The sequence below is a fragment of the Lampetra fluviatilis genome, chromosome 15 (genome assembly GCF_964198595.1).
Source record: "Lampetra fluviatilis chromosome 15, kcLamFluv1.1, whole genome shotgun sequence".
NCBI lineage: Eukaryota > Metazoa > Chordata > Hyperoartia > Petromyzontiformes > Petromyzontidae > Lampetra > Lampetra fluviatilis.
This window is the reverse complement of record NC_136289.1, coordinates 15,126,701-15,153,672: the sequence shown is the minus strand read 5'-3', so window position 1 is coordinate 15,153,672 and position 26,972 is coordinate 15,126,701. Positions and strand designations below refer to the sequence as shown.

The following is a 26,972-nucleotide window of genomic DNA, read 5'->3' as shown; positions in this document are numbered from 1 at the left end:
TGGTGGTGGAGGTGGTGATGCTGCTGCTGCTGCGGCGTGAATGATTAGTGGTGGAGGTGGTGGCGGTGATGCCGTCGACGATGCTGGTGGCAGCGCTGCGACACCTGCTGGTGGCGGGGGGGGGTCTCTGTCCGGCTCCGGGCCCCTCCTCTCGCCCCGCCCCTCTCTGCACGCCGTCACGTGACGGGGTCAGGAGGAAGTGGCGTCACGGGGTCACGGATAACGCCTGGAGCAGTGCGGCTCCACGTTACCCTCCACTCCCCTTCGTTACCCTCCACTATCCCTCGTTACCCCTCCACAGTTCGCGTGCGTTACTCAGCGTTACCCCGCGTGATCGCACCCCGCCATCATCCCTCGTCGGAAAACGTTTCCGACGTCCCCCCGCGCTCGTTACCCCGCCCCCCCCAGGCACCGCCGCCTCCGGGCCTGGGCAGAGGGAGACGCCGCGAGTCGGGCCGCCTGAGGTTGGACTCCGCTTCTTTTCGTCGGGCTCGGTCCTCCCGCCACCACCGCCGCCACCATGGCCGAGTCTCAGCAGGTGAAAATGTTTACAACACGCCTCCGCTGCCGTCGTATTTATAGAGCGCCTTCACTCAAGTCGTGTAAGTGTGTGCGAGTCTGTGGGTCGCTTTGTGAGTCTGAGTGGATGTTCGTCTGTGTCTGTTCGTCTCTCTCCGAGCCCGTGGGCCGCTGTCGTTCACGGTGCGAGTCTGGTGGTTGCCACTATTCGCACAGACCAAACCCGAACAGTTTCTCAGACCAGGTCTATCAAACCTGGCATGCTCCACTACCACCAGACGTTGGCTGCCGTAAGTGACAGATTGTCCTCTCGCCCCCCCCCCCCCCCCACGGCAGGTGAGCTCGTTGCCTCTGCCGCCGATGCACTACGCCAAGGAGTACACGGACGAGGCGGTGCGGCGCGGCGTTGCCCCGCGGCCCCCCCCGCCCCTCCGCGACCACTACCTCATGTTCGGAAACCCCTTCCACTGCGACGACGTGATCATCCGCCCGCTGGAGAGCCAGGGCATCGCCCGCCTCTACCCACCCGACGTGGACCACAAGCGCGAGCTCAAGAAACTCAACGTGTCCATCCTCGTCAACTTCCTGGACCTGCTGGACGTGCTGGTGCGCGGGCCGAGCAGCGTGCGGCGCGACGAGAAACTGGAGGACCTGAAGCTGCTCTTCGTGCACATGCACCACCTCGTCAACGAGTTCCGGCCGCATCAGGCGCGCGAGACGCTGCGGGTCCTGCTCGAGGTGCAGCGCCGCACGCGGCTCGACACGGCGCAACGATTCTCGCGGCAGCTCGACGCCGTGCACGACCTCCTCTCCGGCTGCCTCGCGGCGTTGGGCGGTGGTGGAGAGGGGACTGGCAGCGCTGGGGAGACGGCAGCAACGGCGGGGACGGGGGGAGGAGAGGCCACGTGTACGGCGAGCGTGAAGGTGGAGCCGAGCGAGGAACCAATGGAGGTGACGCCCCGCTCACCGAGCCACCCCGGGTCAGGCCCGCTGGGCCAGACAGGGCCCACGCCGAATGCGGGCAAAGAGGCAAATGGTGCCATGAGCGACAAGGATGCGCTCATGTGTCGCTTAGTGGATGAGCTCACTTGAGCGGGAGATCGTAGTTGCGTCTCGCGGTGTTTTTGTTCACGGTGTGAAAAGGGGACGGACTTAAATTAATCAGAAAAAGTAATGCCCATAGACTATAATAGGGACCATGCAAAAGCTATACCCATTGTTTTCCCCAGTTATACATTAGCCTTGAGCATTTCATTTCCATTGCAGCGTACACTTGTACCTCATTCATGAAGGACCCGATTTGAAGCTTTTGTGACTGCAGGAATCCATACTCTGGTTCTCTCGGTAAAGTCACGTAGGTAGAAAATACATTAAATCACGACGTTTCGGGCGCAACACAAGCGTCCGTCATCAGGTGGGAGAGCGTGGCCTGCTGGTGAGGCAGACTTTTAAAAGGTTTGAAATGGGTGTAGCCCAAGGGTCATAAAGAAGTGGCCGGGGCTAGTGATGTTAATGTGAGAAATTAGCATGTAACTGTAAGATAGGAGAGCGGCCTCCTCGACGAGGGAGTGCAACCCAACGGGTGCAATCCAAAGGGAATGTGGGTATGAGAGTGCAATCCAAAGGCATGAGAGTGCAATGCAAAGGACATGTGAGCATGATATCTGAGGGAGGCATAGAGAGACAGAGAGTCGGAAATAACAGCTGACATTAACATATTAACCAGGTAAAGTCTTAACTGTGATGTTTCTGTCCTACCTGCCTATGTCAGCTGTTATTTCCGACTCTGGGTCTCTCTCTATGCCTCAGATCTCTCATGCTCACATGTCCTTTGCATAGCACCCTCATGCCTTTGGATGGCACTCTCATGCTCACACGTCCTTTGGATTGCACTTCATACCCACATTCCCTTTGGATTGCACCCGTTGGGTTGCACTCCCTCGTCGAGGAGGCCGCTCTCCTATCTTACAGTTACATGCTAATTTCTCACATTAACATCACTTATTTGACCCTTGGGCTACACCCATTTCAAACCCTTTAAAACAGTCTGCCTCAGCGGCAGACCATGCTTTCCCACCTGTTGACGGACGCTTGTGTTGCACCCAAAACGTCATGATTTATTTTATACCTACGTGACTTTACCCAAAGAACCAAAGAGTATATATTCGAATCCTGTTGCGTGGGTTTCCACCCATTGAGAAACAGTGTCATTCGTGTTGGCCAAACTTCCCAATATAGCAGGACCCATCTCAAGAAGTATTCAGCCTCTGACTTTTCTGGGTAAATAAGTAATTATTAAAAGTCTGGCATTATGGGTTTGTCTTTGATTTGTCTGTCCCAGTGGAAAGCTTTGTATTTTTTAAAAGCTGTGCACACGTGTCTATTGACCTGTAGCCTATAGTTTTTGATAAGTTTGTGGTGGATGACTTTTGCAAAGCCAAGGTGACCGACTGTTTTCGACAAATGTAAAATAAAACTTTTTGGCAGTCATCTTTTATTCAGGCAGTTTTTTTTCCCACTTCAACATTATGTACAAAAATGCATAATGCCATTCTCACAACATAAGCACATCTTTAATAAAACATTGGGAAAGGAAAAGTATAAAAATATAAATATGAAATAGAAAGATTTAAGTGTTCAAAAAATACGAGGTTAGCTTAACAAACTGAACGAGTAGCCACATTGTAGCTGATTTAAAGCACCAGAGTTAATACTGCTTTATTTAAAACCAGTACTGCACCTAAATAGATAAGACGACATTCCAGGAGATGCCAAATGCAAGCAGCGGTTGCGCCTCTCCTGTGCACCCTCATGCATCCCCACATGCACGCACTGGCACAAGAGGCTTTGCAAGACCGAAGTGCTTTGTTCTTTTTGGCCTCACGCACGACTTATTTTCAGCCAGGTTTGAAATATATTTCCACACATGGTCCAACACATTCAGTACACCTTTCTCCATGGCTACTAGTCATGTGTATACCCTTATCCACCAATGACCAGACATTTTCAGCAGTGAGAAATGCAAGCCTTGGGCACACCACAACGACGGCTCAGAGCCTATGTCCACCACACCGCCCGCGTGTCCTCCCTGTCGCTCTCGAGCCTGGCGGGATGCCTGACCCAGTGTTTCCTGCGGTGTGATGAGTGGTGGAGGTAGCGCCGGCTCCCAGCCCCGACGTCGCCAGCAACTCCACAACTCTCGGCAAGATCTGCAGCCGGTCCTTGAGCTGCTCAGGGAATTGATCCTTCTGGGAGAACCTGTATTGCACACGAATTGCCAGAGCCACGTCAGCATCCACTCAGGGCCAATTTACCCCGGTGCTCACAAAAAAGGGGACCGCACACCAGGGCCCGTGGATGGTGGAAGGGTTCCCCACTCCCACCACCGCTGCACCCCCCATTCTTCACGTGACATTCTGCCCCAGGCCTCCAGAAACTTCAAGGTGGCCCTGTGTCCACTTGACCACCACCCTGTGGCAGTCTGCATGCAGAAAAATCCCAGCTGGGCAGGGGGAGGGCCACTGGAACGTTCAAGCACAGGGATGCTTGGAAGCAATTAATCAAATACCCATTGCTGAAGCACATTAATCAGAAGTGTTAGGTGAAAGCCTGAGAATGAGTGAACTACGTAGCTATCTGCCAGGTGGCTCTGGTAGAATGAGCGGCAAGCAATCGAAAGGCTGCGAGTTCAAATCCTGGTTTGGAGGGATTGACTTAGTCGATCATCCTTCCAGAGATAAAATGAGCTCCACTTTGTGATGAAGTCTACAGTGGATGACTTATGGACAGTCCCACCCACCACAGGAATGTAAAAAACATCACCACTGGCTCTGTAGGGCAGTACCAAGAGATGAGCAACCACCTCGATGTTCATTCAAGAAGGAAATCACTGTGACTTGGCCAACCATCATCAACCACCAATCTACTGCTCGATGAAGCCCTCCCCAAGCCAGTGCTACCCTCTCACAATTCTGTGCTCCATCCCATCGGTGCACGTTCTCTTGGGCGCATTCCATCCTTGGATGCCACTCAATGGCTATCCAGCTTCCCTTAAAGTGAAGACACCATCCCGTGCTCTGGTTGTGACAGGTTTAGTGCGTGTTGCAGGAGTTGTTGGGAACGCGGCTGACCTGCTGGTGACTCCCAGGGAGTCGGTGAATGCGATGGAAGCGGCGGTGGGATGCACCTGCATCCGGCAGCCCTCGTTAAAGTGCACCCACACTTCGCCTGATGCCAACTGACCACCGCAACAACACCGGAAAAGAAAGTGTCAGTACATGCTACGACATGTTATATAGCAAACAACCACAAATGTGCGTGATTTCACACTCCAATTCCCCACAAGCATGGCCTGTCGTTTCTCAGGGCAGTCTGGCTGATGATGAAGATCGAGACATCGTGGCCATGATTCCAACGCACCTCCTCGCTACCACCTCTCTACTCTACGCCAGATCCCACAGTGGCTGTGCTGTAAATACAGTGACTACTGCCCTCACAAAATCCCATTATCTTGTCTTAGGTCTCCCCTTGATTGCTGGACTACTCCAATGATGGTTTGTTTATAAACAGACCATTTTAGAGGGGGCAATTTGTAAATATATAGCCCTCCACAAAAAAACTTTCACAGGGGGCATATAACCATTGCGTTGAGAAGAACGGGTCTATGACATCCAACAGCTGTCAAAGGGAGGGAGGGGGGGCGTGGAAGCAACTGTCCATTTTTGCACCCGACCCCATCCATGAGCAAAGCTGATCATGGATATGCAACGCTGTGTGTCTACGCAGGGAGTGGAGTGTTCACCTGTGAGGCCCAGCCGACGAGCGGCACGAACACGGAGCGGACAACTTCCGCACGGCCACACGCTGACGAACCGCCCAGCGACACGGGACTCGAGGCCTCCGACATGGCCTTCCCGTCAAACAACAGCATCTGCAGAAACAACAAGCGAGACCGATAGTCGCGCTCAACTCTACTTGGTTACATATATATATATGTATGTCTGTTGAACTTCTTTCACACTGTACCGGAAGCCAATGCAGCTCAGCAAGCACGAGATGGATCCGACTATGTCCAGTGCTCGCCGAGCTGCATTGGCTTCTGGTTGCCGAAATAATACATTGTAAGGTTGCACTCATTACACACAACCTGCTTGCCACAATACCTTGCTGATCTCGTCAAGGAGCATAAACCATCACACAAACTACAGTACTGTGCGAAAGAAGTTCAACAAACATAAGTAGTCAATCATGCTCATTGGAAGTGTGCGGGAAGGACAACAAACTAAACACAAAATGCAGTTATAAAAAAATTAGTTTTCAATTTAGATTTAAAAGTGCATAGCTCCAGTGGCTTCCTAATATCGGAAGAGCGTTCCAGACAGCCGCAGAAGTGCATCTGAAAGCGTGAGATGCAATGAAATAATGGCGAGATGTCCTACAACAATGATAATACATGGAGCTATATGCAATACAGCCTGCATTGATGGAACTGCGCTTGATTTCAACAAAGCAGTCGGGTTGAATGATGTTCCAGAATTTACTAATTCACTCTCTCACTGGCGATCAGTCGCCTCCCTCATCACTTTTCGATTACTACTACCATGGATACAGTTCCTATGGGCTTAACATGTTTCCCCCACCATAATGAGGACTCTGCCTACCAGACTGACTGTTTTGTCTCATCCACACTCTTCAACTGCCATAATGCAGATCACAACAACACACTCACATCACCCACCCATTCACCCACACACTCACCCACCCACCACACTGCAGGTCAAAACATTTCTCTTTTTGCTCCTTCCCTCGCACTGCCCCACTTTGTAATTCTGTCCCTTCGTCTCATTTCTTAAGCTCTTATAATAACCTTGCTCAAATAAAGAAACGTGTTACACTCTTCTCTATTATAACTTTAATAATGCTGCTTGTTGCTGACCACTTGACAATTTGGGCCTTTGGCCCTGTACTCAGCTGTCTAGCATTTATACACGTCGGTGTTGTACAGGGTGTGGCAGAAGCAAGGAACCACACGCCGTGGGGCTCACGTACAGAGGGGGTGAGGGCCGGCGCTTGGCTGGGAGAGGGGGGCTGGACCATCCTTGTGACCCCTTCTTGGGTAGCAGGGGACGCTGACTCCGCTGGTAGTGGATTCACAATGTATAAGGGGCGCCTGGCAGGGGGGTTAATGGGTGAAAGAACAAAAGGGAATTATCCTGTGTTACATAGAGCAAACACACCAGAGTATAAACTTGATTTGAAGCTTTCGTGACTGCAGGAATTACTGATTGGGTCTTTCGGTAAAGTCACATGACTTTACCGAAAGAACCAAAGAGTAACACCAGAGTATATCGGCACATGTGTGAATCACATCAGTCATATATAATCTTACTCTTTGATCGAAATGTATAAGTGCCGCGACCACCTCCTGGATACCAGGCGAGGTATCAAAATAGGAGAACATGGAATAAACCCATGCAATAAACCATACAAACTCCACACAGAAATGCACCCGAGTCAGGAATAGACCCAGGCCCTTCTTGCTGTGAGGCACAAGTGTCACCATTGCACCACGCTGCTGCTGCTGCCCTTAGATGAGACAGTGCGAGGGCCCACCTGGAGACCGTGATTGGGAAGAGGCCGATGCTGGGGTGACACTTGTCTTCTTGTGCCGAGATCAGTGCCTCCAGTGCCACACACTGCCTGTACACCTGGCTCAGCCACACACATGAAATGTATTAAATAAAAACGTTATTTGGTGATAACCATTAGTCAGTGGTGCACAAGTAAAAATAACAAATCAGGAATGTGTAATAATAGCAAATGTGGCCTTAAAAAGAAAAACATATTAAATAGGTGACATTAAAATGTACCGTGATGATCCAAGCCACTGTTCAATCAAGTCGACAATTTGTAGACGGAGATTTTAGATTAGATTGGTCATATGCTATGTTGAACATCCAAGATAAATAGCAATGAATGAGAGCATTTGTCCAGTTGGGTTCCCTGCTTCCTGGAGCAAAATGCCACGTGTGGGGCCCTTTAATCATTATCAACAAAAATCAGGCCCATAGTGGGGCCCTCCTTTGTGTGAGGCCCGGGCAAATCACTCTTCCTCTGGGCAGGCCTGCATCCAGCATTCCACAGCCAAGCTATGCTATTGTAATGACAGGAGAGTCTACATGCGGTGTAAGTAGACTTGGCCACGGGAGGTAATGACAGGAGAGTCAGCCTACAGTGCAAATGCACTAGTGGCCACGGGAGGTAATGACAGGGGTGTCAGCTTTGAGCGCGAAGGGACTGGTGGCTACGGGAATGATCGAGAAGGGAGCGCGGTCAGGTGACGGAAGAGAACGGTAGAATCTGCTGGTGGAACGAGCATCCAGAGTCAGCGAGAAGGTTCGGGAAGGGGGGCGTGGCCTCGGTCCGTATATAAGGGAGATGCGTGGGAGATTCAGGTCTGTTGCAGTGGGGTCTCCGCCTGTGTCAAGTGAACGTGTCTTCAATAAAGTGCCATCTCCAGAGAAGTGTGTCAAGTCGTCTTTACACTATCAAACACAAACATCTGTGGGTGATGGTGGAGGTGCTCACTTGCTCTGCATGACACAAGTACGTCCTCACTCCCTCGGCCGCCCCCACTCCATCCATGGCCACAGAGCCATCGAGCACGCTGAGCCTGCCGGAGGGCTCAATCACACGCATGCTCGCTTCACCACCCCGGTGAACCTTGGCTCCTGACGAGAATCGAGAAAACGTTTGTAAGCTCACGTGAGCGGGTCTCATACAAAAGTGACACTACAACTGCTCCTGCGCAGCTCATTGTTTCTATACAGCAATCATACTTTTTGCAATAGCCAGTTGGCTCAGTGGTAGAGCGAGGGGCTCACAATCGTAAGGTTGCAAGTTCAAACCCTGATTGGGGGTTGACTCGGACTATAATCCCTTCAGGGTCCATCAAACTATTACTGATTTGCATGAAATTCGACACTGGTTGTCCAATGGAGAGACTCTCCCCTGTCATATGAATACATTTCCACCACTATCTCAAGGCTGTAAACCGGCAATGAACACCACCTCAATACTCATTTGAGCAGGAAATTATTGAACTATACTTTTAAGGAACTTGAGAAATCCCCACCCACAATTTCCCTGAGCCATTTCAATACAAAAAGTTATTTTGAACAAGGAAGAAAAATCATGCAAGTGCATAGATTTTATTTCACTTTCAAACATGCGTTTGTCCTGGGAAGTTTATAATTAGCGATAACTGTACTGTTTGCACTAGGCACGCATGAGGCAGTACGACTATAGAACGTAATGACACAACAGGGTACGGATAGTGGCTCTGCCAAGGGAAGCCATGGGTTAACCCATTGATCAATTTGTCCAGGTTTTATAAAGGATAAGTTTTTGTTAGCAACACAACTTTATAATGACAACAAAGTTTTGTTTATTTTGGATCATCACGAGAGTTTCTGTGCCCCTGCATTACAGAAACACATAACGCTTTAACCTCAGTTGGAAAGTGTAAAACAAAAACACCACCTCCTACCATCGTAGAAGCAAGCTTCGAAGTCCGGTTGAGGAGAATTTTCCATGAGCGTGCACTTGGCATGCTGGGTGTAGAGCGTCACCTTGGGCGTCTTGGAGCGCACCAGCTGCACAAACCTAGCAGCGTACTTGTACTTCTTCCAGTAGGTCTCTAGCGGCAGGACGGGACACAGCGCAAGCACAATTCGACATGGACATCAGTTACAACTGTACAGCCACGTGTGGCCAGGGCAGTGCCACTCACATTTCTCCTCAGATACTGGAGTTGCTGTGGTATAATGGTTAGGGCACTGGACTCACAATCTAAAAGTTACAGATTCAATGCCACACTGTGTGGTAGATTAAACAATGGTGCACATATTCTTGGTTCTTTCGGTAAAGTCACGTAGAAGGGATATAATAAAATAATAAAAATAAAACAATACAATTCTCACGACGTTTCGATTGCAACACAAGCAATCATCATCAGGTGTGAAAACCACAGCAAGAAAATGTTCTTGCTGTGGTTTATTATTTCCCTTCTACGTGACTTTACCGAAAGAACCAAGAATATGAATCCCTGCAGTCACGAAAGCTTTAAATAGAAATGGTGCACATTTTCCATATCCCTCTGCGTAGCTGGGTGGATTTGGTTGGGTGGTTTTCTGGCTGGGTGGCTGGGTATCTGGGCAAGTGGGCGAGTCAACGAGGTCGGCCGATACTCGGACCCATGAGTGAGGTGTGTGTGTGTTGTCGTTTTACCTGGAAGTGTGTGATAGGAGTAGATAACGACCTCCTCTGGGGGTGATGAAGGCCGGTCGTCCAGGGGAAAGCCTCGACCTTCGTTGGGCTGATATAGGCGGATCTGAGGAAGCCATTTCTCCAAGTTATGTAAACACACTTACACCTCTCCCCAGAGTTTGTGATGATGTCTCTACTTGTGAATGGCTCATCTTGCCTCAGAACCTGGACTACTCTTACAGGACAAATCACCATTACCGTATTAGAGCAATTGACAAGTTGCAGGTAACCTGACATGCTTGCTATGGCTCGGGAGAATTCTTATATGGCCTTTACCAAACCTCTAAATAACGGTTGTCAGGTAAATGGACAATTATATGAAAGACAAATGACCATAACAATGACACCAAATAACGATTAAGCCTATAAGCATTACGCAGTCATCCAGCAATGGTTCAAACCTGACTGCTGATGAGACTGAATGTTGAAACCGGTCCCGAGCTTGCTTGTATTGAAGCAATAAAGCTGATAAGATGCCGATGTGATACGTAGGCATTACATATTTTATAACAATTAACAATTCCAGGAAATTCTTGATAACCCAGAAGCATTATTAACCTGTGGTTTATATTCAACTCAGTGTGCATGCGTTTGCTCTCCACACACACACCTGCTGCCCATCACTGGAGATACGCAGAACTTCCCGCACTCGCTCCCGCCCACTCCGCCCCTTCAGGAACTCCAGACACACCTCTCCATCTTCCAGCACGCTCACCTAACCGAAACACAATTCGTTACCAGATAAAATGAACTTGATGCAGCTGTATGCAATACATTTAACAACATGTAAAGCTGTGCTGCTTACAAACAGCAGGAAGGTACAACTCGCATCCATATGCCATGCAGGCATGTCTTGTGACCACTACATTGCATGTACAATTCTGTCAGCCTTGTCGAATCCACCAGCTCAGAAGAGCTAAACATGTGGCCATATTATTGTTTACATGGCATGCATGCAAGGCATATGGATGGGAGTTGTACCTTTCTTCCTACTGTTTCTGAGCACCTCCGATTAGAATGGTTGGCTACCTCGTGTGAAGTTCAAAATACATACAGTAAAACCTTGGATTGTGAGCATAATTCGTTCCAGAAACGTGTTTGTAATCCAAAGCACTCGTATATCAAAGCACTCGTATATCAGTTGTGATCACGTGACGTTCAGCAGACAAAGCGTATACGTACTACTCGTATTGCAAGACCTCGCTCGTTTATTAAATTAATATTTATTTTAAAATGTGCTCGTCTTGCAAAACACTCGCAGACCAAGTTACTCGCAATCCAAGGTTTTACTGTACATATATCCAACTTGGATTTTTTTATTGTCTCCCATCTGCAAGCATTATATTATTATGAGGAGGGGTTTTCTTATCACTCACAGAAAGGGTTTAGTTTTATGACTTGCATGCCATGTGACTACCACACTGTATGTATAATGCTCTCAGCTATGGCGAGACCACCAACTCACCACCGCGTTCTTCGTGAGCTGCCGAATTGGCCGCAGGCGGATGCTGTTGAGAAGCGACGTCACGTGGCTAATAACGTTACGCCCTGCACTGCCATCTTTCGGCATGACATCGTCCGAGGGCCAGTGCGCCTGCGTCTCCTGCGTGTCCGCACGTCTCTCAACCCCTTGTCCACACCGACCGTCTGCTTGCTTCTGAATGAGTCCCCTTGCCGGAGGGTAGTGACGGGGATCTGTGGCTCCATTGCAGTGCGGCTGGGAGGCCACACCACAACCACCTCTACTACCAGCAGTGCCACTCAATGGGGTAGCAGCGCAGCCCACGAACACAGACGAGCGATTCGTTCCTTGCAAAGCATCACCTCCATCACCGGTCCCACCGCCACTACCGCATGATGCCACTGTGAACGGCCTGCCGCTGTGGCTGGGCAGCGCAGGTGCCACTCCCTCCCGCCGTCCTTCCCTGCCATCCTCCCCGTGGTCCCGGGAGGCCGCTGTGGTTTGGCATCCCCCCCTGGGCCCATGGGCCTCCCCCGCCACGTCGCGGCCTTGGCAGCCACACTGTGAGCTGTGCTGCTCACACAGCGCCTTGTCTGCTATCCGGCCTGAAAAGCCACGTGAACGGTTAGTGGGTACCCACACAAAACTAACACTACAATGTGATTAATTAATCATCCAATACATTAATTAATAACTGATCTCTGCGTTAGAACATGTAATGATCTGCCCAAAATTGTCTAATGAGACCCACCACTATCCAACACTGCCAAACAAATAATATTTCCACCTAAACAAGATTTGAATGTGCCAATTACACTGTTCTACAATTTTTTAGACGTCGTCTGCTTCAGAGATGAAATGTGCTGTTTAACATGGATTTTGATGTGTTGAATTCAAATATGACAATTAAAACAACCGATTGGCTACTGTTCCCAAGATATTTTAGTTTTAACATTTTACGTCTATGTATATTGTGTAGATAGTAGAGTTTTACTCATAAATTGTAAACCTGGGTCTTTTCATGTGTTTATGGTTGCTTTACATGATAATGTCACTTGTCCTGTTCATGTAACACTTCAAAAATCAGCAAATGGGTTATATAAATAAAATTATTATGAAACAAAAGACAAAAAACTATTAAAAGTACATAGTTTAGTCCTTATTCAGTGTCTACTCGGCGCTTCTTGGCTTGTCTCTTGTATTCATTAAATGGAGCATCTCTTGTCACTGTCCAGCAATAGTCTGCAACCATTGATGGGCTACATTTGCCCTGATAGTTTTTCCATTGTTGCAATGTCCTGGTGAAATGGCTTGCCATGCTCGTCGCTCACTGCTCCACAGTTCGGTGGGAAAAAATCTAGATGAGAGTGCAAAAAAATGTCTTTAGTGATGTGTTGCAACCAAGGCTTTTGTATGCCTTGAGGTTTTCCACCAACTCCCTGTAGTTGTCTGCCTTGTTGTTTCCGAGAAAATTTGTTGCAACTGGAAGGCGTTCCATGCCGTCTTTTCCTTGCCACGCAGTGCACTGTCAAATGGATCCTCTCGACGGAGTTCACGAATCTGACTACCAACAAAGACACCTTTTATCTTAGCTTCACTTAACCTTGGAAATTTTCCAGAGGTACTGGAAAGTTGCTTGTGTTTTGTCCATGGCTTTGACAAAGTTCTTCATCAGACCCAGCTTGATGTGTAAGGGTGATAACAAAATCTTCCTTGCTTCAACAAGTGGTGGATGCTGAACACTTTTCCTCCCAGGCTCAAATGACTGTCCGAGTGGCCAATCTATCTTGATGTAGTTGGAATCTCTCGCACGACTATCCCATTCCCAGAAAAAAACAGCAGTACTTTGTGTATCCAGTCTGCAGACGAAGCAAGATAGCAACAACCTGCAAATCGCCACAAAGCTGCCATTGATGTTGGCCATAGTTTATGCACCTCAAAAGTTGTTTCATGTTGACATAGGTTTTCTTCATGTGGACTGCATGATCAACTGGAATTGATGGCAATACATTGCCATTATGCAGCAAAACAGCTTTAAGACTCATCTTCGATTAATCAATGAACAGTCTCCATTCATCTGGATCATGAACGATGTTGAGGGCTGCCTTCACACCATCGATGTTGTTGCAAGCTAAGAAGAATGGGACAAGATCCTTTTGACGATCACAGAACATGGAAACCCTAACATCACCTGCCAGGAGATTCCACTGCTGCAGTTTGGAGCCCAACAGCTCTGCCTTACTCTTGGGTAGTTCCAAATTCCTGACAAAGTCTTTAAGTTCACCTTGTGGTTCAGAGGAGGAGGTAGGGGAGAAAATCTGAGTCATGTGACCTTGATGGTTCAGGACCAGAAGTTTAATTATCTTCCTCATTTGACTCAAGTGAGAAAGATTCTGGTGCATCAGGAACCGGCAGTCCTTCTCCGTGGGGTACTAGGCACATAGGTGATGGAATGTTTGGATAATGCACAGTCCACTTTTTCTTCTTTGACACACCTTTCCCAAGTGGAGGCACCATACAGAAGTAGCAATTGCTGATATGATCTGTTGGCTCTCTCCAAATCATTGGCACTGCAAAAGGCATAGATTTACTTTTCCTGTTCAACCACTGTTGAAGATTTGTTGCACAAGTGTTGCAGCATATGTGCGGAGCCCACATCTTGTCTTGATCTCCAATTTGGCTAAACAGAAATGTGTCCCTTTGCGAAATCAAACACCGTCAAATATAAGAGCAAGACACTGTATGATTTCTAGAGCTGATATAGGAAAATTTGTTCAGCAGAGGGATGTAAGCCTAGTTATGATTGCATCATCCATGACTTCTAGGAATAACATGTTGCAATTCATATCATGTATGATGCAATACCAGGTTAAAATTGCATCATTCATTGTTTTGCTCAAAAAGCAAGTACAGTCCAAACCCAGCCATAGATGTATTCATAGATCCAGTCAAAGATGTATTTTAGTCATTTCTGGTTTAAATTGAGATCCCTTCCCTTTATAACTCACTTATCCTCCGCCATTCTCAAGTCAAGGGTCGTATATACTGACCCAGTAGCATATCTTGAAAACTAGAACCAATCAACAATTTTAAGCATCCTTTTCATTCTCAGTGACCCAGAGTAAGTAAAGTTGGACTACATTTATTTCGGAAGCATTTTGGCTGTAGACCAGTGTTATTATTGTGTTATCACGCTGGGAAGTTCAAGAACAATGCTTACATTGCTAAATTTGGTTTGTGAGAATTGTTCTTGAAATTACTGATGAGCTGAAACAGTAACAACTGGCGCATTCAATGCTTGTACACGTGACAAGTTTAATTGTTTGGCCATGTTGGGTCTTCTAATATAATTTAATAAAATCACTATGTGGCCAAACCCAAAAATCTACTGTGAATAAAGGCTGCAAAATCCCATATCAATGAATCAATTACCAATTAATGAAATAATTCAAGCAAGCCTGACTGCTGATGAGACCAAGAAGGTTCAAACTGGTTGAGTTTGCTTGTGCTGAAGATATGCCATTGGAGTTATACACTCCTAGAAGGCTGTGTGGCTGATGGAATGTGTAAAATATTATTTTATATTCTCCACAATGATGTAAATAATTATTCTATGGAATAGTTTTTTACTTTACACAACCAGAACGTGTCCCATCTCCTCAAATCCTGGAAGCCAAGCAAGGTTTGAGCCTGGAGAGTGCTTGGATGGGTGACCAACACACATGCAACAGGTGTTATAAGCTGCAGCAGAATAATAATGTCACCAGAGGGAAGTGCTGTAAAATCAATTGTTGTCCTGTACTAAGCTCCAATTTCTATTCTGAACACCTTCACCAACCCGCACTGATGAGTGCTCTGAAGTATGTTCAAAAAACCCCAACAACTTGCAGGGTTTGGGGAAGCCCTCATCCAGCTGTGGAGTGCCAAAAGGGGCTGTTGATGTACTTTTCATTTTTTGTAATTAAAGTTAAAGTAATTTCCTGCTCAAATGAGCATTCAGGTGGTGCTCATCCCATGCTTACAGCCCTTAGTCTATCAATAAAACAACCACGGTGGTCTTCCCCACAAAATGGTACTCATTGTATCAACTCTGGAGAGTCGATGGACCAAGTAACGCCCCAAACCAGGATATTAACACACAACAGTTCTGACTGAGCTGCTCGCTCTACTGTTCAAGCCTCCTGGCTGGATTAATAATATTTTTTAAGATTTCACAAGATGAAGAATGTGACTCTACGACTTCTGATGAGACTTAGAACATGTGAAGCCACAACTCACCTAGATCCAAGCAGGCGTTGTTGCTCCACAGGCGATCCCCATCCACTCTGTCTGACATGAGTGACTGGTGACATTCCCTGTCAAAGACATTGTACCAGCCGTGCATCCTTATAAACACTTAGTAAATATGCAGAAACACACACATTTAAGCACAAAAAGCTTCACTCATTGATCCCTGAACCCATGAGGACTGTCTACCAGACATTTTTTCATCTAATCCAAATTGTTCAACCACCACACTGCAGGTCATAACAACACACTCACTCGCGCACCGACCCACCTCACCACACTGCAGATCACAACACTTCTCTTTATCCTTCTTCCCTCGCACTGATTTACTTCCCTTCCCATTATTCTTCTGGTCATCTCTTTTCCCAAGCTCTTATTATAGCCTCGCTCAAATAAAAAAAGACGTTATCTCTCTAGCCATCACAACTTTGATAGTACTGTTAGCTGCTGGCAGCTTGACGTGTTTTCAAGCTAGCCTAACTGTAACAGCCACATGATACATGCGAGTTTGTGTGTTTACTGTACATGTGTTATCACGTGTCTGCTGTCAATATCTGCCCTGGACATCCTTGTAATAAGATGTTCCCCATCTCCAAGATTTTCCAGGTGAAACATTTTAAATTAATAAAAATAAAACGTTTGATTATGAATCTTGACTTAAAGCTTTCGTGACTGCAGGAATTCATAATCGTTTGGTCTTTCGGTAAGTCACTGGCCCGATTTCTCTCTGAGACCTTACAACCATTCACTGGTAAGACCACCTCAGCCATACTTAACTCAGCTCACTTGTTATCGTTAATTAAGGGCATTTCACTATCCAGGTGTCGCCTCGACGGACCTGGCTTTCACCTGAGGACGGCTGCTTGCGTTGTGGCCGAAACGTCGTGAGAATTATTTTATTGTGTTTTATTTTTATTATTTTATTACTTCCCTTCTACGTGACTTTACCGAAAGAATCAAGAAGATATCTCCAGGTGATTTGCTCGTTAGTTGCGATGTAGTATCTTTGTTTACCAAAGTTCCTGTGCCTGATACCATTGCAATCATTGAAGATTTGGTCCAACAAGGACTGAATGCTGATGTACCAGCCCTGGTGAGACACTGACTCACCAACACTTACTTTACCTGGAATGGAACATTCTACAAACAAGGTACCCCAATGGGTTCTCCCTTATCTCCAGTTGTAGCCAATGTTTTCATGGAAAAATTTGAGACAGATGCCATCCAGGCATCCACTCTACGTCCGTCCTTGTGGAAGAGGTACGTAGATGACACGTTAGTCATCTGGCCACATGGCCGACGAGCTCTGAACCAATTCCTCAACCACATCAATTCCATACACCCAGCCATCTAATTCACCATGGAGGTGGAAAAGGATGGCAAGTTACCATTCTTGGAAGTTTTAATCGAAAAGAGACCAGATGGCTCAATGGGACACTGTCTACAGGAAAGCCACCTATATGGATGCCTACCTAAAACCTGACTCCCACCACCATCCATCCCAGAAGAATTCCGTCATCAAAACTCTACACCAGAGCTCGTTGTATTTCCGATCATCACCACCTAGCCAGTGAACTGTAACACGTACACCAAGCCCTCAAGATGAATGGATATTCAGACTACACAATCCGTAAAGCTATCACCCCAACCATTGGGAAAGAACCATCTGAGGATTCAATCAAAACCATCACCTTGCCATACATAGCAGGGGTCACCAAAAAAATTCCCAAAATCATGAGCAAACACAAGATCCAGGTTCGATTTAACACAGTGCATAAAATTCGCGATCTGATCCCATTTGTTAAGGATGTGATCCCTGACATGCAATACCCCGGCGTCTACAAACTAAGCTGTGCCTGCGGCAGTAGTTACATTGGGGAAACGAAGCGACATGTCTCGGACCGTGTTCGTGAACACAAGGCAGATCTGAAAAACAGAAGGACCAATACCTCAGCCGTGGCTGATCATTGTTTTAATGCGGTGGGCTCACATGAAATTGATTTCTCCAAGACGAAGGTGCTCTGCAAACCCACTGGCTATCAACAAAGATTCGTTCATGAAGCCATCCAGATATAGAGACACAGACACAATTTCAACCGAGAAGATGGGTACAAACTGAGCAATCATTGGAAGGACATTATTAACCAGTTTAAGTCATAACTGGCGGTGATGTTTCCATCCTACCTTCCGATGTTAGCAGTTATTTTCGACTCTCTGATTTTACATTAACAGGTTCCCACGAACACAGCCGCCGTTTACATCGACATGCTAATCTCTTACATTGCCATGCTAATCTCTCTCACTTTAACATCACTAGACCCGCCCACTTCGTTTATGACCCTTGGGCTACACCCATTTCAAACTTTTAAAACAGCCTGCATCAGCAGCTTTCCCCCTCTTTTTTCTCCTGATGACGATTGCATGTGTTGCGATCGAAACGTCGTGATTTTTTATTCACTTTATTTTCATTTTTATTTGATTGTTCTATCTACGTGACTTTACCGAAAGACCCAAACAATAGGTGTGATTATGGTTTGAAACAATATCTGGCCGGGTAGAAAAGCAGTTGAGTGACTCGCCATGGTCAAAATGTGCAAGTTTTTAAAACAACACCGCAAATTACCTAATTGTAAAACACATAATAATCATTGCCTCCTACGGGAAAAACCTCGCAGGACCCTCCTGCAAAAGAGTCTTGAGCCTCAGCGAGGCTTTCCTGGCTGAAACAGCTTCATAGCTCATCAGATTCCTCAAGTCTAAATAAAGATTTATTCTAAAGTCCCCTCCGTACATTCATGCCGATGCCCGTGCTCAATGCATTTGCGTGTCTGAGGAAGTCCTCAGGGTACCTGGTGCAGAGGGCGGAGTGAGAAGAGGATGTGTTCCGCCCCACCAAACTCCCACACACGTTAGCGCGCTCGTCGTGCCGCGAGCCACTTGGCTGTTCAGTCTCCGCTCGGGGTGCGGTACCGGCGCGCGCCGAGCCCAGGCCATGTTGCACAAACTTCTGAGCGCAACGCTGGCTCTCTGTGCTGGCTGTGATGCCGGGCTCGCGGGCTCCAGTGTGGCTTGGGCACTGTGCATCTGTCTTTGCTCGGCGGTCATCGGTTCCCCTCCGCATATTCGTGCTGATGCCGCTGTTAGTGCTCCGTGCATTGGTATGTCCCGGTCGACTGCCGGTGCGAGTGCTGTGGTCGCCGTTACGGTCTCTCTCGCTCCGGCAAGACGTCTCCGAGCGACACGCGCTGCCCTCCACTCCACCCAACCCACTGGTGCAGGTACTGTGGAACGCGTCATCAAATCCAAAGCTGGTCGCAGACTTTGAGGCCTGGGTAGATGTTTCCCTGCTACCACTCACCAAACGTGCGCCGGACCGGGATCTCTCCACGGTTACTGCTGCAGTAGACATGGTGGTGTTGCCACTGTCCATCGAGACCTCCACTCCTTGGGACTAAACACAGCAAAACATTAATGTGATATTGTGGTAACACAAGACATTCTAAGATTCTTATTTATGGTTTTAAACAATATCCAGGCAGGTGGCTCAGCAGCTGACTAGACATGGTCCACATTTGCACAATTCCATAATTGGGAAACGCATAACAATCATCAAGCCCTCCTGCAAAATGCTAGCCGGACCCTCTGGAAAAAGTATTAAAACTCAGTGAGGCTTTCCTGGGTAAACAAGTATCATAATAAAATGTGTAAAATGATCTAATATTGAGCCTGAATCTCGGAAAAGGCAATAACAGGAGCAACGAGAGGCCTTCCTGAGTAAACAAGGAGTAAAGGTGAATAATAGTAACGTGTGACACAAGCACAAAAGCCTCTGTATGACACAGCAGTAGAGGAAATACTGCTCACCGGCATTGGATGCGAGCGGATCACTCCGCGTTCTGTGGTCATTCTACTACCGCCACCACGCAATGTCATGAAGGGGTGGTCAAGCACGCAGGCCAAACCAAGCCGGTCCACTGGGTTCTTCTGGAGCAGCTGGTGGATGAGGGAGCGCGCTGGCTTGGAGAGGTGCATCGGCTCGCTGTACTCTCCCAGTACCACGCGGTTTAGCGTTGTGCCAATCGCGTCCGTGTCAAACGGCGGCCGCCCCACCTGTCCAAACAAACAAAAACCCAACAATCCACATCACGTGGTTATTTTGACTTCCTTATAATAATTTTTACTTCTTGGATCTGGTCTTGATGCTCGATGTAGTTTCAAACAAAACCTACAATTTGGTACATTTGGTGTTGAGAATTTTTTTTCAAATTTACCAGTGAGCTGAAACAATAATTGGCACATGTCGGGTGGCGGAGCGTCTTAATGACATTCAGCTCGATCATTGTGGCCAAACCAGATGTATTAAATGTTAAGTTATCCATCTTTGAATTGTTTTGGGTTGTTAAACGATAGCCGGTAAACCAGTGACCATTTTAATAATAATCACCAGTTCTGAAAGTCAGAAATAGTTTACATTGGAACGCGAGTAATGAGGGCATCAATTGGCACTCGCAAAGTACAAACGGCACAGCAGCCAAAGTCATTGTGTGGTACATAATTTGCCTTTCTTTCTCAGTTAAAAGGTAAAGGTGCAGCACTGCAGTTGCTTGCTCACGTCACGGCTACCAGAAGGGCCTACAGAGAGCCCTAGAGATAATTTCAGTGCCCTTGCAATGGCTTAACCCATGTTATGGCACGATACAAGTTGTCACTATTAATTGGTCGCTTATCCCATGCTGACCAGACATCATCAAGGTGGGCATAGCCACACTTTACCCCACCACAAGTTGCCTGGCGATCAACTTAGGGTGGTGTAAACATGTATACTTCTCGGTGGAGATTGGGGAATTTAAGAAACTTGCATCCTGGTTGCAACTGCCTAGCCCCAAGACGGAATCAAACGGGCGACCTCTGGATGGCAAGTCCAGTGTGCCGACCATTATTCCACTGTGGCAGGTCCCTTATATTCCCGCTTAAAAACGTAAAAATGTTACGTTTACTGATAGATTGTGTGGAAAGATATTTACCAGTTTTATTCATGCAATTACAGGAATGCAAAAAAAATGGTTCTAACAACCAGATTTTTTACATATCTGTAGTTATACACTCACACATACCAGCATGGTGTACAGCATGCACCCGAGCGACCAGACATCTGACTCCAACCCGTGTGCCCCGCGGGTTGCAATCTCCGGGGAGATGTAATTGGGTGTGCCGCACATGGTGAAGTGCTTTTCCTCCGGGAGCCGTAGCTGAGCAGCAAGACCAAAGTCGGCAATCTTGATGTTCATGTCGGCCGTGAGTAGGAGGTTGGAAAGCGTGAGGTCCCGGTGGAGGATTCCGTGGGAGTGCAGGTACAGCATCCCGTGCACCGTCTGCTTCATGAAGTGGCGCACTAAGCAGATGGGATAACTCGATTAAGACAACTATTTATTGACAACTCAAGGCCTACTTTATTGAGGGCGATATTGGCACAAAGTAAAGATTGATTGAATTAAGTGTCCACAAACTTGCCAGTCAACCACTGATTCATATCGTTAAAAGTTCACACTACTGCAGAAGGACCTCCACTACAGTGAACTCGAGATAATTTGGTTTACGCTTTCATACTGACTAGACACATAGGAAGAGGCGAATGTACCCATATGTTAACCTACCAACCACGACCTGTCGATCAACTGTCAATCAGCACGTCTGGTAAAAGTGAAAAAATAAGACCAAATACCCCTATATCTCCCTCTCGTAGAGGCCCTTCCGCCAGCCGTGGCATGAGCGAGCAAGCAATTGCAGTCTAAGTCACGGTACAACCGTTTTGTCAATCAATTGCTGGATAACAGCATCTCCACGTCTAGAGGGGGGGGGCATGCTAGTTATTTGTCTGTACTTCACTAGGCTGGTCAGTATGCGGGTTGGTGAAGGCAGTGAGGTCAAGTTAGACCTGTGGATGAGCCTCACCTTGCTCTTCGGAGAAAGGCGTTCCTCCCTTGGCCTTGAGATAGCGTCCTACTTCCCCCTTGTGGCACATCTCCAGCACCAGGTACACATAGTTTTGGTCTTCAAAGCACGTGTACAACTGGACAAAGCGGCAACACACACAACGTCCTTGTTAAGGCCACATGAACAGTTACGAACTAAATAATCGATTTTAAAATGACATATGATGAATGTCCTCATGAAGAATTAACCCTGTAAAGTGCTTCCAAGCTTTGACACGGACGCATGAAGCATGCATGAGCTTGTATTATAGCAACTCTGTCCCTCCAATATTATTCTTTACCCAGGAAATCCTGAGTCTCAAGACTCTTTTTCAGGAGGGTCCTGCCAACATTTCCACAGGACAGGGTAATGCTGCTATGTTTCCCAAGCAAGTCATTTGCGAGTTTTTTTTTTCAAACCATGACCCCACAGCACACAATGGCCTACTCGTTTTTGAATGACGCTCACTTTGAATCCGAGTTAATACGTCTAGTTTGAGAGACTCGAACAGCGAACCTCTGCATCAAGCGGCGAACGAGCTACTGATGGGCCATGTCACCGGTACATCTTCTTGAGATGCAGTTATATTCAGATGATATGTATATCCACAATGTATTGTGAGAGGTGTGGGCACCTCAAGAACTGAAGGGTGCTTGAGCTGACAGTGGATCTCCACCTCATTCCGGACCCTCTTCAGCATGCCGGCCTTCTTCATCGCCTTTTTGTCAATCTGAGAACACAAAATAGCATAATCTGTCTTAGCTGGAAAACAGACTGCAACAGCAGGGAGCATGTCTGTGTGTCTTCGTGTCCCGATAGGACCATGTGTCTCAACATGTGGAAGTGGAGCTACTTTAACGACCCTGACGCATGTGACTGGTGAAACAAAGACCATCGAGCATCTATCGGCCTGTTGACTCGTAGAGGAGCCGTATAATGTGGAGGACCTCGCCAGGGCCAGAGAACGGGCCATAGCATATGCGAGATGAGATAAACACACAAGACGAAGACGACCGTGTGTGTGTGTGTATCTCCATGTATCTCTGGTGCCTCTGTATGTTTCCATGCGTCTCCGTGTCTCTGCGTCTTAGTGCATCCGTCTCCCTGTCTCACCATCTTGATGGCGACCTCGATGAGGGAGCCCACGGAGCGCGCCCGGTACACGCAGGCAAAGGCCCCCTTCCCCAGTAGCTGCAGGACCTGGTAATCCTGCAGACACAGGAACACACACACACAGAAATAAACAGATATACATACACGGCTACATACACACGAATATAATATACACATTGAAACATACACGAAGACATGCAGTTATTCATGCACAGATATAGACACTCTCACATGTCCATATACACTTACACACTCGGACACAGAAAAAAACACCGCAGATATACACACAGATCCACATATACATACTGAATTATTGTACACGGATAAAGACACACACACATATATACAAAACACGCACGTAAACACCAGCTATACCCACAGAGAAACATGCACATACAGTATACTGTATACGTTATTCCACTCCACATATATAGACACTCCGAGACATCCCAGAAGCACACACGGGTCCACATATCCACACAGATCGCGCGTAGCCCACGCGGAGCCCACGCACACAAATGGGGCAAAGTGATGTGAGCCAGCAGCGATGAAGGTGGCGACCACAGAGCGGCAACACAACAACTCCCTCTCGCCTCCTCACCACTCGTGCCCACTCATCGTCTCGTCCCGTTTCCCCGTCCTCTACCCTCTTCCCCCATCTCCCTCCTCGTCTACCCCACTCCCCTCAGAGCCCTCGTCACCTCGATTCTGTCTCCCATGGCTGGAGTCCCCATCCTCGTTATCGCCGGCGAAGAGCTCCGTGATGAGGTAGTTAATTATGAATTGGTGGGTTCACTGTTGAGTGGAGGGGTTCACTGTTGAGTGGAGGGGTTAATTGGTGACTGGTCGCGAGTGAGCGCCGCTTAACGAGTTGCGATGTTCGCGGCCGCCGCCGCCGCAACCCAACCCCGCCCGGCCATTTTGAATAAGGCGCCCGTTACAGGGTCAGGGGTCACGCGACATCTCAACATCTAAAATGTTTTACAAAACCGGCGATTAAAGTTCATTACGGCCACAACAAAAACCCGAGACCCTCGTTTCCCTCACATTTGCCACCATAATAATACTAATAATAAATCAAGGCCGGATTTGTTTAAAACCTTGGCGGATGTTGACGTCACCTCGCAGCGCGGATCCGCCCCGGAGCCCGGGCCGGGAACGGCGCCCCCAGCGGTCGCGAGGTCACCGCGCGAGGTCACCGCTCGAGGTCACCGCGCGAGGTCACCGCTCGAGGTCACCGCTCGAAGTCACGAGGTCACCACTCGAGGTCACCGCTCGAGGTCACCACTCGAGGTCACCACTCGAGGTCACCGCTCGAGGTCACCACTCGAGGTCACCACGCGAGGTCACCGCGCGAGGTCACCGCTGGAGGTCACGAGGTCACCGCGCGAGGTCACCGCTGGAGGTCACGAGGTCACCGCGCGAGGTCACCTCTGGAGGTCACCGCGCGAGGTTACCGCTCGAGGTCACCGCGCGAGGTCACCGCGCGCCTCGGCGCTGCCGAGACCACGAACAGCAGCGGCAGCAACACCGACACAGCGGACGATGTCCGCCTGCTTCAGAATTCTTGGGACCCCTGTGACCTTCACAGCCCAGCGCCTGGACGAATGGCCATGCACCGCTAGGGTTCGACTCACCGTTTTAGATTGAAAACTAATTTCTGTAGAACTGCTCTTTGTGTGTACAGGAGTTTGTTGTCCGTTCCCCGCACCTACGATGAGTGCGGTTCGCTACGTACGGTGCGAAAGAAGTTCCAACGTATGGTGCATACACAGACGGAGACGGGGTTATGGTCAACTCCACTGGCTTCACCGAGCGCGTTGAATAGTCAGTGATCAGTATCGTAAATAAATACATTTCTCCGTCACATTTATGTCCTTCCACATGAAAACAACTATTTTATCTTACACATCCCATCAGTCACACACGCCCACCTTCTGGCAGTGTGTCGCATCAGCAGCATTGCTTCAATGCAATCAACACTCTGGACCGGGTTTTACATTAGGTGTCTCATCATCAATATTGGTGGACTGCCATATGTTACAGCAAGGGCCCTGTCTGAGATATATGGGTCCTGGTTCGACGCGAGACCGATGCACAACACAGGATGTGCGTCGAGACCCAAACATCTCCAAGCCGGTCCACTGTTGCCCGTGGCTTCGCCAATGCTGCCGAGACGATGCACTCACAGAAGGCCGTGTAGCTGATGGCATGTGTAAAAATAATGTCATATTTTTCATATGGAGGGATATATTATACGTGGAGGAGGCAGATGGTATGCGTGTACACTGCGCAGTATTCTGCTACAACTGACAGAGACGATACAAACGAGTGGGCAGCAGGGCCCCACTGTGGCCCTGTTCAAGGCAAGCTCGTGATTGTTCTACTGATGGTGCAAGCGTGGAGGAGCCGTTGTGGCAACTTCAGAGATCACAACTGATTATTGTTTATTTCTATTTACAACGACACCGATTTTAACGCGAGTAAAGTATATTTAATAGTTTAGTGCCGAACTAGGGATCCATATCTAATAGAAGGGTTTTGCCTGTAAACATCTGACAGTTCACCAGCGAGACAGACTCTGCTAACGAAGGGCTGTCTGTCTGAGCCGCTCCAGTTTGCTTGTGCAGTGAGTTCTAGAGACGTCGGAGATATCCCTACACTTGCATTGAACCAATTTTGCTGACATGTAATCAATCCCAGAAGGACATACAACTGATGGGAAGTGTAAAACTAAAGTTGACGTGAAGCAACATACAGTATATGTCAATGAGATAACGCTTTTTTACGAAAATGATCACTGACTTCCAATGCACTACATGAAACCATTGGAGTGACCTTAACACTAACTCCGTCTGTGTGTCGCATCCTAACTCTGCCTGGTCAGTGGTCCACGCGCTGGGCTTCGAAAGGCAGTCGTCCCAAGGATCATCTCATAAGACTGAAAGCTTCTGGGGGTACATGGGCTTTCGCGTGGTGTACACAATGAGTACACACAGACGTGTACACATGCAGTACACATGCAGTACACAGGCAGTACACACGTGGTGTACACATGCAGTACACACGTCGTGTACACAGGCAGTACACACAGGACGTGTACACATGCAGTACACAGGCAGTGCACACGTGGTGTACACAGGCAGTACACACGTCATGTACACATGCAGTACACAGGCAGTGCACACAGGCGTGTACACATGCAGTACAAAGGCAGTACACACAGGACGGATTCACAGGCAGCCCAGGAAGCGTGCCAACGTTGAACCAACATTGGCATGTGGTTGGCCCAACGTTCCATGTTTACTAGGAGTGCATTACCAGCGCACGTGAAGTACATGCATCACGTATACACACGCAGTGCACAACGTGTACATATGCAGTACACGCAGGACGTGTGCGCGTGCGGTACACACATGATGTGCACATGCCCACATGCATTACACAGGAATTGAGTACAGAGACTATAAGGGACGTGTACACATGCAGTGCACGGCGTGTACACAAAGTACACACAGGTCGTGTACACATTACACATTGGCCGTGATCGTGCGATAGTAGTACACGATGCAGGTATCGGCTGCAAGGTCGCCAGTAGGTGGCAGTGCAGCAATGGATGTTTGAGTCTCTCTGTGAAAGGTTTTGTCACCCCTCACATCGGCAGTCGGCTCTCTCCGGGTTCTCTCGTCTCCTCCCACGAGAAGCCACCCTCACGTGGAGATTGGGATTTTTGGCCAAATATCCCAATGCAGGACCCTCTTCAAAATGAGTCCTGAGACTTAGTGAGGCATTAAGCATTATCATTGTTATGTTTGTACAATGAAACCACAGGGGCGTGATTATGATTACTGTATTTACCTGCGCTGTCAGATAGGAAGCAATTAAGTCGTTAGCTAAGCGTTAACAAGCCTGACGTACACGCAACCACTGGCTCGGTGAGCTACAGATGATAATTTTCACACTCAAATAGCAAGTAGCACACACCCAGCACGAGCCCTTCATGCACACGCAGTACACACGCCCTGTATGTACACACAGTACACACACAGCACACACGCCCTTCATGCACACGCAGTACACACCGTACACAAATTGCATGGAACCCCAGCACGCACGCAATACACAGAGTACAAAAATGCACATAGTACACACAATGCATACACATGATCCACACATTACACACACGCACAGAGTACACACACGCAGTACACACACACACGCAGTACACACATACAGGCAGTACACACACACAGTACACACACACACGCAGTACACACACATGCAGTACACA

At 48.0% G+C, this 26,972-nt stretch overlaps 2 protein-coding genes across 2 annotated transcripts; one reads left to right on the top strand and one right to left on the bottom strand.

The window, feature by feature from the left end:
* Positions 1-191: 191 nt before the first annotated feature.
* Positions 192-3,060, top strand: MED7 (mediator complex subunit 7). The gene is made up of 2 exons (XM_078863381.1): positions 192-538; positions 856-3,060. The coding sequence occupies exons 1-2, from the start codon at positions 521-523 to the stop codon at positions 1,609-1,611; spliced, it is 774 nt and encodes a 257-aa protein (XP_078719507.1). The 5' UTR covers positions 192-520; the 3' UTR covers positions 1,612-3,060.
* Positions 3,061-3,094: 34 nt separating this feature from the next.
* On the bottom strand, positions 3,095-23,599 carry LOC144936293 (serine/threonine-protein kinase PLK4-like). Its single transcript, XM_078863373.1, has 18 exons — positions 23,383-23,599; positions 22,682-22,777; positions 22,203-22,298; positions 21,548-21,665; positions 20,710-20,987; positions 19,460-19,705; positions 18,445-19,046; positions 15,587-15,663; positions 11,312-11,913; positions 10,457-10,561; positions 9,808-9,910; positions 9,068-9,217; positions 8,107-8,249; positions 7,132-7,226; positions 6,568-6,688; positions 5,321-5,449; positions 4,650-4,756; positions 3,095-3,777 (listed from the first exon to the last, which is right to left on the bottom strand). The coding sequence occupies exons 1-18, from the start codon at positions 23,413-23,415 to the stop codon at positions 3,570-3,572; spliced, it is 3,309 nt and encodes a 1,102-aa protein (XP_078719499.1). The 5' UTR covers positions 23,416-23,599; the 3' UTR covers positions 3,095-3,569.
* Between the last annotated feature and the right edge of the window lie 3,373 nt (positions 23,600-26,972).